Source organism: Sphaerodactylus townsendi, linkage group LG01, assembly GCF_021028975.2.
Source record: "Sphaerodactylus townsendi isolate TG3544 linkage group LG01, MPM_Stown_v2.3, whole genome shotgun sequence".
Classification (NCBI taxonomy): Eukaryota; Metazoa; Chordata; class Lepidosauria; order Squamata; family Sphaerodactylidae; genus Sphaerodactylus; species Sphaerodactylus townsendi.
This window is the reverse complement of record NC_059425.1, coordinates 123,154,324-123,170,925: the sequence shown is the minus strand read 5'-3', so window position 1 is coordinate 123,170,925 and position 16,602 is coordinate 123,154,324. Positions and strand designations below refer to the sequence as shown.

The window sequence follows — 16,602 nt, the reverse complement described above, 5'->3', positions numbered from 1 at the left end:
CTCTCAGTTAGTGATCCTGAATAAAAGGCTGAATGTATATAGGTTGGCAAGTGCTTTACATTTTAAGCACAAGACTTGCCATGAGTGTAAGTGAGCAAAGGAAACGAAGAATGAGATCAGTCTACACGACTGTGCAGATACAGGCCTACACAGAATACTCTGATAAACAGAAGGGAGTAACATGCCTTCTGGAACACTGAACAATTCAACCCCCTGGTCTCGCACTGGTGTTTTACTTGCCATTAAATACCTTTTCTACAGAATGTTTTATTTGTGTGTTCACAGCCAATGTTGTCTTGCTGCCAGGGCTGGTGTAGTATTTATAAGAGCTGGATTTATTCTCATGGGGAAAATGAATTAGCCCTAGTCAAGGGCATTAATAATTTTCCAATTATTTTCTATCATCACAACTGTTTTTATTGCACAGTAGGCTGCAACCAATTAACGCAGGGGTAAGTTTTCACTTCATTTTTATATTGTTTTAAAGGCATAAAATTAAGAAATAAGCTTATGGTTGGAAAAAAAAATAGCAGGTCTATTTAAGGCTAATTGTCAGACTGGAGACCTGGTTCTCAGAACAATTAAGTGGCACCCAAAAATGTGGTCCCTCCTCCTTGTCCTGAATGCACTTCTTGGTCTTTTACCATCTTTCATAAAACATGATTTTGTAGCTCTTCAAACTCTTTCTGACTATAGACTTTAATATAAGTGCAGGGTGTACGGATTCCATGGGAAATAAGACAATTTCCAGCTTTTTATTATTTTTCAAACTCATTGTCAGTCTCCAGATTAACATACAACTTTACTTCTGAGCACCCACAACTTTTCTAAACCAATAATTAAATTAAATAAATACACAATAGCTGCAAAACACAGTATAGTTGCCAGATGTTCAACAAGTACTGAGACATAACACACGCACCAATGAAAAGTTAAGTTTCTGCTGACCTGTCCAAAAGGACATTTAGCGTGAGTAGGGTCTGCCTCCATGCTATCTGATACTGTCTCTGTTGAACCCCCAAAGTCTTATGCATGTGACTAAGCTGATAAACCACTAGCTGTTATCCAAATGGTCACTCAGCATTTCTGCAAGCCAAAATCGGCAAGGCCTTTTCCACATGGCAGTGCCCTTTTTTGGAAATTTGTGTTGCTACAGCTACCAATGCCTCATTGCTGCAGTGAGCCTTCCAGATTCAGCTTTTTCTGCATTTTTCCTGCCCCAGTTCCCATGGGAGCCATTCCAACCCTGTAGTATGAGGGAAGGACTTTGCATACTGCTGTACCATTATACCAATGTACTAATTGCCAATTAAAAAAATTTTTTAAGAACCCCCCTGGTGGAATGGGGGGGGGGCTGCACAAACTCGAGAAGAAAAAAATGACTGCTGTGGACAGGACTGGGAAAATCCAACGTATCCCAACCACATGGAAGCCAGCCTAGAACATTCCAAGCTGAAGTGGAAAAGATCACATAAAAGCTGAGGATAGCCCTGCTGATGCCTGGAAGCACTATGATGTTGTAGACAAGCAGAAAAAAACAACTTCTCAGTAACATTGACCTTGGGGGAAGAGCCATCTTAACACATGGGCACGTTGGGTAGTTGCTGACCAGGCCCCCACAGTATTTTATAATCTGCCCTTCTAGCTGTGAATTAAAGAAGATTACAAAATTTAGCAAAGCAATATTACCAGTATTACACGTTAGTAAGGTTGAAATGCAAAGTTAGGGAAAAAAAGCAATAAAAACAGTCATGTGTATTAGAAAAGCTAAAGTTTATCAAAGTACAACATGTGAACTGTATGTTTCACAAGGCATTACTTATTCCAGAGTACCATTCTTTTGTAATAAATGTGATCATTTACATTTATAATGCTTGACCCTTTAAAAAAAAAGGTAGAAATGCCTGACAAAGGAATAGCTGAAGAACATATAAAACATTTAAATGAGCCTTTATGTTAAAAGGTTAATTACAACTGAAAAAAATGCAACATTAGTGGCCAAACATATGGCAGCCACTATAGAATTTGCAAAACACACAAAAAAGACAAAATTAGATATGTCGACAAATTTTGTTAATTCAGAGGAGAAAATTGCCTAACATTGCCAGAATTATTATATGGACAAAATGGAGGAGGGTAGAACCATGTAGGTGGCCTGGAACTCCATGGAGTAAGGGTAAGATAAAATATAACATTGCTAACAATATTCTGAGATTTCCTTGTTTAGGACCTGTACTGTACACCCGTGAGAATGTCAGTTCAATTCCAATTCTAGGACCCCTGGGGTCATTCAGATAAATGAGCTAGACCTGCAACAAAATAAGGTTCTTCATAGACAGAATCCCCAAATGTCCAACCACATGTTATTCATTGTTTCAAATATCCATCTTGTGAATCTTTTCTGTTCAATGAGATTCTGCTATACCAGCATTCTGCAAGACTTCAGCCATTAAATACATTCATCTAAATAACCTTTCTTGTATGACCAACAACTGCTCTGTCACGAGTAATGTACTTTTGCAGCCATTACAACCTAATCTCTCCAAACTTGATTTACATTGAGTAATTACTGAAGCCTAGGAAGCTAATAAATCAGTCATTTCCCATGAATACAAATCATTGCAATGAACAAAATTAAGGAAGTGCATATTTCAGTAGTACTGGCTGACAGTGGAAAATGGGAGAAAACAAAAAAATAAGAGACAATGAATGTACTGTAACCAAATGGTGATCATTAGAACTTGTTACATAAGACCACAATATGTCTTAACCTAATGGACAGTGGAAGGTTAGATTTTGAAGGTGATCACCTGGATACACAACTCAACATCACATTCACTATGGGAAAAGGTATAAAGTTGGTGAACATTCCAGTTCCCAGGAAATGTGGCTGGGCTCTACAGCAGTAGTGGAGCATCAGAAAGCCCCAGGTTCAGTCCCTAGAATCTCCAGTTAAGAAAGCCTAAGGTAGCAGGTGATATGGAAAACCTGAGTTTGAGACTCTGGAGAGCTGAGCAGACAATGCTGATCTTGATCAAACCATTGGATTGATTCTGCAGAAGGCAGCTTCATGTATATTCATTGTCTAGAACACTGGTGTTAAAACTGCCTTCAGGGAACTTTCCCCCTGTTGGTTTGTCTATCAAGGAATTCCTAGGAAGCATTCTAGCACACTCAGTTCAACCAGGTTGCTTTACTATCACCCCATGTACTTTCAGGAACATTGGTTAGCCAAGATTCCTCACCAGTTAGGCATTTTAGATAGACATCATGTGACTCATGTGAGAGTTTGGGGCTTTTCCTGGTAATATCTACAATTGCAGAGTCTTCTCATTCAAGAACTCTTGACAACTTTACAAGAAACCATAAATTCTCTCAAAATACCATTTGAAATCTTCCATGTTAGAACTGAAAGTGAGAACTAGAGCCATTGTGTAGTTTTGAATGTTCTTGATGAGTTCCTCCACTGAATACAGAAGTGACTAGGGAATGACTCCCAACATGAATTATATTATGAATTTTCATACACCATAGGGTAGGGAGGTGAAGCTGGTTTATAGAATTGAGCCATCAACTGCTGACAAATGAGATTATGAACTTTTGCGAGTGAACCATGCCTAAGGATGCAATTCCAGGGGGAATAACCCAGATACTACTACTACTACTACTAAATCAGACTCTCATTTGAAGAAAGCCTGAAAGTTGTAGGGTTGCAAGAAGGCTTAATTGATTCAAGGTTACATATCCCACTACCCACTATCCCACAAGGTTACATATCCCACTACCACATGCTCCCTTCACTATGGAAATACAGAATTTCCCTGACAGGTATGTAAGTCACTTTAAATCACATCAGTGCTTAAATTGATATAGTTCATATTCCTGGGTGTCTGATCCAGTTTAATTTAGATTAAAACCAGTGTCTGCATCTAATTTGGAAAGTACACAGAAATAATTTTATTTTCTAAAATGCTTATTTGTAAAGTTACTACATATGTTCATTTTCTTACCGTTTTTAGTGGAACCTGGGACAAAAGATCTTCAGTAAATTGTTTAATGGGTCTTCACAGTCCATGACATCCCAGTGACTTTAAACTTTCTGTTCCAGGTAATTTTTTAAAGTTGATGCTAGGTTATGTGTGGAAATCGGAAACTTCTCCTGGCAGCCTTTTATCCAAGCTGGCCCAGGCATGGTTGCACCAAATAAAAGACACAAAGCAGAATCCAGTGAACCAAACTGATTTTTTTTTTTGCATACATTCTGTGTCATGACTGTTCCCAAGGATGTAGGAGGGAAGAGATTTATGCTTAAGAATGTCTTCACATTTTACAAAAAGCCGAGTACTATTCCTGTCAAAGCTGGAGAAAACAGATAGTTTTCCTGAATGCTGAAATACACTTTGAAGGATAAAGAATAACTCCCAGTAAGAGTGATAGTAGGTATGGCATTAAAATTCAGAATCACCATGAATATTCACTAGATAGAAGTGGGGGTTTTTTTTGGACATTCAGAGGAATTTAAGGTCAATTTTTTACTTGGGTATGAAGAAAATATTATTTCTTATATAATGGCTAACTTTTCTTATATAGCCAGTAGATATCTCTGGTTGATGTAATAAAAGTGTAATCTTGCTGACTGGGTATTGATTACTTTTTAGTTTTCTCCATTTTTTTTAACCTGACTGTAAATAAACAGAACTGAACTAAGTGTAAACAAGGATGCTAACCTTATGCAAGAGACAAAGCATTTTTTCATATATTGTAAAAGAATAAATTAGTCAAAAGCTGGTGCTTACAGTTTGACAGAGATACTTTCTAATACCAGCTTTGAACCCACTGACGCTAATTATATAAAATTATTTCATATTAAATCTCATTGTTGCAAACAGCTCAACCACCAAGAAAGAGTAATTAAATTAAATCCAGTCACTTAAGCATTTAACTGAATGGTTAGTAAGGCAGCAGATTAATTCACATTAAAAGGATGAGGTGATGGATTTTACTTTGAAGCAGCACAGCAGGGGAGAGGTTAGCTTTAAAGTGGTCATTGCCTTCAGAGATCTGTCAACAAGCAAAGCAGCTGTGCCCCAGACCAAATCCACTATGCTACAGTAAAGTGAATCTTACATCTGAGCAACACAGCACTCAATTTTGGACAGAAAAACAACAGTGGAGAATCATGATTTTATTCTGCCCAGCCCTATATCCACTGCCTTGATTAAATCTTGCAGCTGTAGTCTGGGGAAATAAGTTATCCTTGCAAAACTTGCTTCTTTCTACAGCTCAGTCACAATACTGAACTGAAACCCAGTGTATGGGGTCTCATTTTAGGATAGTTCCCGAGGTGTAAAAGTCGTGCAGGAAAAGGGTGGGTTTGCCAATTTATCATAAGTCAGAGAAAAGGGACAAAACCTAAGGGATACGCTGTGTTCAATTTTCCATACCACCATGGCCATTAGCTGGGCTATTGCAAAAGGAACGTTTTGACTTGATATTTGGCTTGAGGCAGTGGCTGAGCTGCCACTGGTCTACAGGACTCACGTCATAGTGTACAGGATTCATCACTTAGCAAGTTAGCAACTTTACAACAGCTCAACTTTTCTGCCATTAGACAGAACAGAAAATTTAAGCTGAGCATCACTGAGCATGGAAGCTTTTGATTACAATCAGCCACTGCTTATTTTTAATTCAACAAATGAACTATGTGCAGACAAGTTATTAAAAACTCTATTATGTAAGAATATTTGGGGTTCTCCATCAATAGTTTCTCAGATTGCCATGGAAGATGCTGAATTCCAGTAACTCTGGTCTTATTTGCAAAATGCAGTTTTCTATCCCTCGTTACTGAGACATCTTGAAAACCTGTCGACAGCAGGGACCCAGTGTTCAGGCATGGCTGTGTGACTGTCAGCCTCCCATTAAATATGCCTGCAGTTATCCCTAACAATGCCATATCACCACAGGATGCTGCAGCCCAGTGACTATTTTAATGCAGGGTGTTAATACGGTCTCTTTCCAAAATATTTCATGGAAACTGAATGCATTAGTCTGGCCTACATCACAGCAACGTTTAGAATACACATTTAGATTTATGGCTGTACAAAAAAATGATCAAGGTTAACAGATGTATTACCATCATACTGACTTTTGCATGGACTATTTGTTTCCTTTTGAAGGGAGAGCTGAAAACATTTTTAAAAGCACACTTGCCCTTTTGAGCAAATGATTTTCTTTCCTGTGCACTTGCCTCCCCTGCTGGAAAGTGGTGGGGAACTGCGATTTTTTTTGTTTTAAACTGAAGAGAGGCTTCACTGCTCCTTTTGGATTATCTGCTAATAATAACAAATTCACTGTTGTCACCACCAAGTCCTTTGAAATACAAGGCATACCTGGAGGAGCAAGCATTCTGTTACTCCATATTGCTTGTTAAAAGTGTGCAAAAGCTGGATAATGAGAGAATACAAATGCTACCTTGGCCACTCAGGCAAGACGGAGAAAAGAAAGAAACCAGTCCACAGTAGTGATCTCTGAGTTTGACCTGAGGTTGAAATCCAAGCTGAGATACTTCTGGTAAACCTTTTTCCCTCAAAATGAAATGAATGGTGGGCCATGATCCTTGTAGAGCCCTCCATAAAACTTCATCTGGCAAACTTTTAAAAACTAACATTTTTGCAGCTCTACATCTAGAAATATGAATATGACACACAGGGATTTGAAAACGCTTTAATTATGCAGGTACACTTGTCAGCTTCAGCTATCTGCAAAGGAGTATAGCTAGACAATTTACAGCCCAATAAGTGGCTTGCATGGGAAACTGTCGGGAAACTTTGGTTTGAAAAGGGGCCCTTGTGTGAGCAGAAAGCTCTTCCATTAGTGCAAGGAATGTTTGCACTTTCTGTGGATATCTCACTTGAACTCTGCCTCCTCCACTACATACCATGTCCTTGCTGAAGGTTCCCTACCTTCTTAGGAGCTGCTTTTCAAATGAATTGGGCGCAGTAGAAAATAGGGGAAACAGGAAGATCCCTTTCATGAGCAGAATTCCCACTCGTGGTTCTTAGGATTCAAACTACTGTTTGTTTAATCTGAAGTGGAAAAGGATTCACTGGCTGCCCCACGCTGTTTGGCCACTCAAGAGCAACCTATCTGAGTGTTTCATTCTACTCTGAATACCTTTGATACAGTATGCTACAAATCAGGAATGTGATCTGAAATTCCAATGTGCAACATACATGTGGCATGCATCCTTTTCTAGACAGAAATAACTGCAAATTTAGAGTGCAAGCATCTTAATAAAGGAGCATTTTAAATGAAGCCACTTTCACAATAAGGGCGTATTCCAAATTTTATTTGCAACTATTGCAATTACAAAGAAATATCAATGAAAGGTTGTATTTAAAGTGACAATCCTCCATTTAATAAACAAGGACACAAATTAGTGAGTAGCTCTTTTGGATTTGGGGTGTTCTCCATAATGTGGACATTTACCTGCACAGCAAAAGTTTTGTCACAGTGTATTTCAGCCTTGTGTTTCCCTCAACACTTAGTGACAGAAATCTTACTACATGATTGAAATTGGATGTTTTTCTATAGCTTCCAACCACATCAATAAAGTCATTGCCTTTACATCTGGAAAGAAAAAATGGATTTTACTGTAAGATACTGCTTATCCTTTACAGAAAACCCCAGCTATACGCTTCGAAAATTAAAAGCAATTGTTGGGAATCTAGCCTGGCTTACCATGCTAACATCCTTGTTCAGTCCTCCAAAGAGAGGAAAAATGCATTTTTATAATGCAAAGTTCTATCAAATTTAGTCTAGTTTATTTTTGAATTATTCAATAAATATAAAAAACATACCAGCATGTTTGTGTGTGTCTGATTTAAAGGCTTGTGAAAGGGTAAAGTAGATTAAAGGACAGAATTTCAGCTTTTACCTTTTACAAAAGGTATCTTCTACAAAAGCCACTGTTGTTCATGTGTATAACATGTGGTCCCATGGTTCATTTTATACATATAATTTTATCCAAAGAAATAAATTCGGTATGATTTGCCAATATTGGATGCTTAAACACATTAAATAATTGAGAATAGGTTTCCTAATCAAGAAATACTTATCCACACAACAGTCCTGGCAGCGTCCCCCCTCCCCAAACCCATAAGGGTAGGTAAGTCCTGAAAAAACAGCCCTCATGACAATATGGAATGTCCTCTGCAAAGGGCAGGAGGCAAATTTCTGATGTCCAAAATAAGCAAAACAAAGCTTGAAGCCAAGAATAGTATCAGCTTCAGTAATGTTCATATAGAACGGCAGAAGACCTGTTGAATTTTACCAAGACAGAAACTGGAGAGGTTGTTAAATGCGAATGGAGACTTTAAACCAACTTTCCACACTAGAAGGTTTATTTTAGAAACTGTTTGACGACTGCTTCTGCGTAATAATAGTACCTCTTAATATTCTGGACCACAAGTTGATCAGACAACATAGCCCACACTTCTGGACATTTCAGATAAAAAAGTTTTTATTTTTCAGCTGAAATAAAGCAGTGTCCTGTACTTTGAGGCTGTAGAGAGCCATAAGCATCTTCCAGGTTATGCCAAATGACTGACAGATTTCCACTGGGAAGTTACATAAAGCACTCATAATTGGTAGAGAGAAACTAAAAGATCCACTCTGTCAGTACTGCTGCGTTGTTTTTGTTTATCCAATCCCAGTTTTCAGAGATGTCCCAAATAATGCAGTTAGTTCATAGTACATTTAGTCGTCGTCATCCTCCTCTTCCTCCTCTTCCTCAAAACTGTCTTCAAAACCCTCACTGTCTTCCTGGTCCTCATCTCCCTCTACTACAGTCTCCCACTGTGGATGATTCTCTGGCACTGGTTTTGCTTCATGAACTTCCAACTGTAAACAGAGTTTAGGGTGATTGTCCAGACAAAGATAAGAGTAAGAACAGACATTTTCAAAAGATTCATATTTACACAAGATGCACTGTGAAATGATTTATCATCATGCATTCCAAGTAAGGGTGTACATTTAGCAAAGCCAAACTGGAAAAAAACCTAATACCTTATTAATATTTTATGGTTTTATCCCAATGGCGATTATTTAAGGAAGGTGAAAAACAGATCTTGAAGAATGCTGAAAACGTTCAACACCCTTTGGGCTGCTTCAGCCTTGTTATTCTTTTTAAAAAAATCAGCTCACCAGGTAAGAATCTGCCACTCATGTGGAAGCGGAGGGAATCAAATTCAGTTCTCCAGATTAAAATCCACTGCTCTTTACCACTACACCAGGCTGGCTCCCCCCCCCCCCCCCCAACCTCCTGCCACTGGTATTGAAAGGCTTTTTTGGATTTTCCAAAAAATTTCTGGGTCTATTAAACCCAAGCCCCAAAAATACCCCTAAAAATGGTACACACCTCTAATAATGTTTAACAACTAACTGATAGATGGAAACAGCATTAGGCACAGCATACTAACAATCCAATTCCCTTATAACTGATCTTTAAAGGGACTCCTCCTGCAGCAAGTCAATGAAACTTAGCTCATTTAATTGGTTTATGGATCGTACTATTAAGAACCATGACAAAAGACTACTACTCTGAGAACTAGAGGTTATTTCTACGTCTCTGGTTGACAACAATATCAATAAGGCCATGTTGAAGTGGCTCTGTAGAAGTAATACATCCTACGGCTCTTACATCAAAGGTAGATGATTCCTATTATATCTTAATGCTTTCACCTCAATGCAAAAAGAGTGGTTGGGACAGACAGGGACAGACAAAGGACCATAAGCAGAAAAAAAAGGCTGTACAAGGTGGAGTTATATACTGGCATTATATACTTGGACTTCCAAAGCACCTTTTGACAGAGTCCCTCACTAAAGTTTCCAGAGAAAACTTAGGGGTAAAATCAGTAAGAAGGCCTCTTCTCCAATAAAACTGGAGTCAGTGGTAGCTAGATGCAAATTGTCTCCAAATTTTGAAATGAATTCTGAGGGGATGCAACACAGCACTTTCTCAGCTTATAGGGGGAAGCGTGTACAGCAAATACTTTGAAGAATATTTGCCCTGGTTTTATAATACTTGTGTTTGTTCAATGATTATTAATCAGAACTCAGACTATTAGTCCCCTTGAAGATGATAAAAAACAGACTTTGAACACATAAAAATACAGCACTGATACATAGGATGGTATGCAGTTCAGTTCCACATAGTGATAGTTGCCTTGAACTTACAAGACAAAAAAAGCCAACAAAATAAAATTGAACCCCCCCCCCCCCCCAAATGCTAGAAAGGCTACCTTCAGTTGTTTAATCTGGTCCAAGCCCATATAGGAATCCGATCTTAGGTAAACTGTATATTGATAGTTTCCAGGTTTGCCAGGTGCAGGAAACTTCAGTTCTACCTAGAAAAAAATCATTCATAGCATCAAGTCATTAACAGACATTTACAAAATAACTTCTGTGAAAAAGAAAAGTCTAAAGGAATACAGTATTTTTGGTGTTTCTGGTGTATTTATACATTCAGTGAATAATATGCTGTGACTAGCTCTTAAGTAGATCCACCTCTAATATCCATTAAACATGGACTAAATCTGGCTCATCTATATGAAAAACAGGTTTTGCAATTGTAGCTAAATATTGTGGATTATTGCACTAGATTTTTACATTTTTTTGGTCTGATTTCCTTTAATATGCACTTTTCAGCCCATTAATATTTCTACTTCACACTAATGCTAGATCTTCTTTGCTAAATGGTGGTTTCCAGAAAACTAGTCTGAGGATCAAGGGCCACACCAGGCCTCTGAACAGTTCCAGTGTGATTCCCATCCTTACTCTCCACCTCTTTCACTAACCCTTCACAGGTCAGGACGCAGTGTGGCCTGAAGCGGTTGTGGAAGAGGCCCCAAGCAGAGGCTCCCTCCAGATGCTCAATGATGGACCATGCCCTGGTTGGTTACTATGGTTTGAAAGGGCTGTGGGGACTTCAGAAGAGGGCGGTGTCGGAGTAAAGAGAAAGCAAGTGGAACTGTAATCTTGTAAGCTCCTGACTACACAACATTTTTCCTGGTGTGCATCCTTCAGTGAAATAAACAGACAGGCCTTCCCAATAAGACACATGATACCCACATTGCTCCAATACAGCCAAAGCACTGCAGGGAAAACAAGCAATACCTGGTTTCCTTTTATTAAGGATACATGAAAACTCTGAACAAGGGTATGACTTGCACTAGAAAATAGGGAAGTTTTTTCCTGGAGGTGGTTTTCGTTTAGATGACACTCCAAATTTAAAAATCAGTTTAACGACAGCAAGATGTTTCTTGCCTACTGCTACCAGGGTAGGGGGGTGGAGTGAGTGGAGTTGACCCCCCTGGGCAGAAAAGTTGAAAGAGTTTATAATTCAATATTCTGGCCATGTGTGCTCTGAACCTGTGACACCGCAGATATTATATACTGAGCACAGTACAGAGTATTCCAGTATAGTCCAGAGCATAGCCTTTAAACGCCTTTACAACTACTTAAATGAACAGAGGAAATTGGTAAGATACTTCACCTCTTCTCGGTCTTTTAGTGTACACACATGATATGGCATAGATATTAATGTTTGTTCTTTCCTATCTGCAATATATAGCCACCACCATTCTTGTTTTTCCTATAGAAGAAAGGGGAACAAATGCAGATTAAAAGAAGCAGATTAAATGCAGATTAAAAGAAGCAGATGAAAATAAAATATTTTGGGTGCACTGTCAGGCAGGCTGGATTTGGAGTGTCACAGTTCTTAGAATGTGAATCTCAGAAGATGCTGAATGGTCTGGCAGCATTCTTGCCTCCATTACGTATGACGACAGGGGCTCAAAAGGTAATCCTCTGGGCAAGGGGAAGCCCATAGAAAGGGGAGCCTCAAACTTGTATCAAATAAATGTATTCTTTAAGTTAGGCCAATTTTTTTGAATTTTTTGAACAACATCCAGATAGACAGGTTAGTTCTCTCTTTTTTTGGACATGCAAAAAGTCTTTGACAGTATTATCTGGGAGCTAATATTAGAAGTGTTATCAAGGAAAATTTTTGGGAACAAATGTATTAATTGAATTAAATATACAGAGACCAAAATGCCAGAATTATTATTAATGGTGAAAAAACTGATTTACGCCCAATTGACTACGGAACCCGTCAAGTATGCCCCCTATCCCCTTTTTTGTTTATCTTAGTATTAGAAATATTAATAGATAAAATAAGAGATAATCCAAATATAACGGGAGTTAAAATTAAAAGTGAATGTTTCAAGATCAAAGCATTTGCAGATGATCTTGTCCTCATACTAGAAGTTCCCTTATCAATAGAAGAGATTTTTAAAAATTAGAGGATTTTGGCTAATTTTAGATTTAAATGTTATTAAAGATAAAACACAAATTTTAGTTAAGAATATAAATAATAAAAATAGAATAAAATTAGAGGAACACTGGGGAGGTTATATTTCTAGAAAAATAAGGTACTTGGGTATTAACTTCATCCAACTTATCATTGTTTTAAAATTATAAAGTCACATGAAGCAAAATTAAAAAGGACATACACACTTGGACTAATCTACAACTTTCATAAATAGCAGCCCTTAAAATGAATTTACTCCCAAGAATTCATTTCCTATTTCTTTAATTTACCAATAATTAAATCAGATAAAATATTTAAAGAATGGCAATCAGATATTCCAAAATTTCTGTAGGGGGGAGGAGAAACCCAGAGTGAAATATAAAATACTTTCTGATGCCAAAGATAGAGGAGGTTAAGCAGCTCCAAAACTAAAAATGTATTTTGAAGCCTGTTGCCTAGTTTGGCTTAAATCAGGGGTCCCCAAACTTTTTAAACAGGGGGCCAGTTCACTGGCCCTCAGACTGTTGGAGGGCCGGACTAAAAAAAACTAAAAAAAACTATGCACAAATGATTGTAAAATGTTTGATTTCACCTTTCAGCCTTTCTGTCATGGTCTATTTTTAGAACAGTGACCAAAGTATGTCAAGGGTGGGCTCCAAATATTGTTGGGGAGGCTGTGGAATACTTTCCCCTGTAAAAAAAAAAGCAGAACTTTCCCAATGAAGCATTCCATCTAACCCAGGATCAGGTATCTTCCTGGGTTCTTCCTCCCTAGCAGCCAGCGAGCGATTCGCCAGCCTGGCTGATGCCAATGGGAGTGAGGCGGAACAGAAAGCCTGAGAGCAACACATGGAGTAGCCGAGAGGGAAGGGCGGAGCAGGCATTGCCACATGTAAGGTTTCCAACTCTGGGTCAGAAAATGCATGGAGATTTGGGGGTGCCATCATGTAACTGCAATCAACGGCCGTTGGGGCCGGTTCCTCCTCTCCCTCGAGCCCCCACTGCACATGAATGGAGCCATCACTGCCATGCCTGGCGGGCCGGATAAATGCCTTCAGGGGGCCACATTTGGCCCCCGGGCCGTAGTTTGGGGACCCCTGGCTTAAATACTTGTTCTCTCTTTCCAACACAAAACTTTTAACACTGGAAGGTGCAGATCTACAATTTGGTAAACCATGCCTATCTATGGTATAATAAAGACAAAATACACAAACAATTTTTTCACCACCCATGTAGATTCGCTATGTTTAGGATTTGGAACAAATATCAGAGAGTCTTATATAGATTTACATCTCTATGGTTATCACCTCATGAAGGCCTACTGAACAAAAATGCATTCATTAAAGGTTGGCTAAAATATTCAGATTAGTTAAATCTCAAGAGGGAAATAAAACTGTATTTAAAATGAAAAAATTGGAAGATCTTAAAGCAGAAGGGTGGAACCTGAATTGGTGGTTATACTACCAACTTTATAGTATTTTTTCTAAAGAACCAAGACCTTTCTGGATTCAAGGTGAAGAAGATTATTTCAAGAAAATCTTAATAGCAAGGAAGATCATTTAATCAAAAATATACAATATCTGCCTAAAATTAGATATTGAAGACGAAACTATAAAAGATTTTATGGTTAAGTGGGCTAAAGATGTTGGCCAAAATATTTTGTTAACTAACTGGGAAAATCTTTGGTGTTCAGGTTTAAAATTTACTACAAGCAGCTACATTAAAGGTGGCACTTAATCCCTATCCAATTTACGAATTTTTTTCAAAAACCTATTCTGTTGGAAGTGTGGTAAAGATTCAGGCACATTTTTCCATCAATGATGGAACTGTCCAAGACTAGGACAATGATCCATAAAGAGAGTCAAGAAATTATGAAATGTAATATCAGATGTGTCCCTGAAATGTACCTTTAAGGAATTTGTAATAAAAAGATGGATAAGAATGGTAAAACTCTATTTCAATATTTGGCCACTGCAGCAAGATTCATATTGGTGAAAAATTGGAAAAGCCCTTTGATACCTACTAAATTAAATTGGCAGTTTAAAGTTATGGAATTGGTAAAAGTAGCCAAGTTATCTGGCTATGAGCGATTTGAAAGTAATAATACTGTATATACTCGCATTTTGAGGGTCCATAACTTTGGACCCCTTGGACCAAACTTCACTAAACCTGGCTGGTATCATCTGGATAATCTCTTGCAGATACCAGCCAGGTTTGGTGATTTTTGGTTCAGGGAATCCAGAGTTATGGATCCCCAAAGTGGGTGCCCCCATCCCCCATTGTTTCCAATGGAAGCTAATAGTAGATGGGGCTACCCTTTTGAGGGTCCATAACTTTGGACCCCCCTGAACCAAGCTTCACCAAACCTGGGTGGTATCATCAGGAGGGTCTCCTAAAGATACTCTGAAATTTTGGTACTGTTAACAAACATTCCTCCCCTGACAGGCACCCTCAAATTTTCCCCAGATTCTCCCTTTAAATCACCCCCCCCCCCGGGCTTAAAGAGCTAGTTTACTGTTTTTCTTTGAAATAAATATTCAGAAACATTTAACCTACTGATGCCTCAATTAATGTAATTTTATTGGTATCTATTTTTATTTTTGAAATTTACCAGTAGCTGCTGCATTTCCCACCCTCGACTTACACGCGAGTCAATAAGTTTTCCCAGTTTTTTGTGGCAAAATTAGGTGCCTCGACATATGCGTGATGGAGCTTATACACATAAGTATACATACGGTGAGTGCTCAAAAGAAAAACAATTGAAATTATGGATTATCTTTATAGAGGGAAAGTATAAAAGAAAAATTGTGTTCTAGATATTATGTAATAAACATAAACATCTAATTGGGAAGGGCGGGATATAAATCAATGTGATAAGTGATAGTGGATATAAGCAATGTGATAAGTGATAGTGTCTACAAAAGGCTAGAGGGCAAAACACATAAATCCCAGGTTAGGGACAGAGACGGAGTATACAAGTGTCTCTATGCTAATAGTAGAAGCATTCGACCTAAAATGGGGGAGCTGGAGTACAGAGTTTTGAAGGAGGACATTGATATAGTGGAGCATCACAGAGACATGGTGGAGATGAGGAGAACTAGGTTGGGGGGGATGCACTGTTATCCCAGAGTTACAGGCTCTACAGGAAGGATAGGACCAGAGGCAGGTATTGGGGGGTGGGGTGAAGCCCTCTACATCAAAAGAGAGCATGAGTGTCACATAAAACTTAAGACAATGCAGGGGGGGAGCTGAGTTCCTCTACAGAAGCACTGTGGATATCAATGCACCAGAGGGTGAAGCTATGGTTTAACTTATTAGGAATATATTATGCGTCCCCTGACCAAAGGATGCACAAGAGGATTCTGAGATGGAAAAGAAAAAAGAAATTAGAGGAGAGGGCCAACAAAAAGCAAAATGTCATAGTGGTAATGGGCCATTTTAACTATCCCCACATAAGAGCTGGAAAAAATGCGTATGTTCAGGTCATGTAGTAAGGAGAGAACATTCCCTGGATATACTTGCCTAAATGACTGTGGCTTAGAGCAGATGCTTGTAGAACCAACCAGGGGAGGAGGGGTGTGATCCTAGATCCTAATTCTATGTGGGACCCACTTGGGACCTGAGTGCGGACAAGTCCAGTGTTGTTGAGCGATGATAGGGAACAGCGACCACAATGCTGTCAGATTCAGTATCTCTTTCTGCATGCGAACAAGTGACAACCTACTAATGTTGCAGTTACTAATTCGCCTTCAGAAAGGGAAATTTCTCAAAAGATGGCGTGAGGGGGGATAGTCTTATGGGAAGCTGAAAGGGAAAATTAAAGAGAGTCCAACAAAATGTCAAAGGTGCTGTGGAAGTTATTTATTTAAAAACACAGTCTTAAAAGCTCGAAGCTGGAATGTGTTCCATGAGTTCAGGAAAGAGCAGCGCCCAGTCCAAAAGAAAGCCACCATGGTTAACAAGGGAGGTTGAGGAAATTATTAGGAAAAAAATGATGTCTTTTAGAAAATGGAAGTCCAACTTAACTGATGAAGAATACCAGAGAGAACACAAATGGTGGCAAAAGAGAAGCAAGTTAGCTGTAAGGGAGGCAAAAAAGGATTATGAGGAACGCATGGCTACGAACATCAAGACTAGCAACAAACAGTTCTTCAAGTACATCAAAAGCAGGAAGCCAGCTAGGGAAGCGGTAGGCCCGTTAGATGATGAAGGAACAAAAGGTGTGCTAAAAG

The 16,602-nt window shown here is 38.7% G+C and overlaps 1 protein-coding gene across 2 annotated transcripts in view; it reads right to left on the bottom strand.

The window, feature by feature from the left end:
* Positions 1-7,332: 7,332 nt before the first annotated feature.
* The window catches only part of SEC63 (SEC63 homolog, protein translocation regulator), a 61,472-nt gene continuing 52,202 nt past the window's right edge, over positions 7,333-16,602 (bottom strand). For both annotated transcript variants that reach the window (XM_048493294.1, XM_048493304.1), the window contains exons 19-21: positions 11,555-11,653; positions 10,302-10,406; positions 7,333-8,901 (exon numbers count right to left, since the gene is read on the bottom strand). In XM_048493294.1, coding sequence (XP_048349251.1) covers positions 8,758-8,901; positions 10,302-10,406; positions 11,555-11,653 — 348 coding nt within the window. In that variant the 3' untranslated portion in view covers positions 7,333-8,757. The remainder of the gene's footprint in view (positions 8,902-10,301; positions 10,407-11,554; positions 11,654-16,602) is intronic.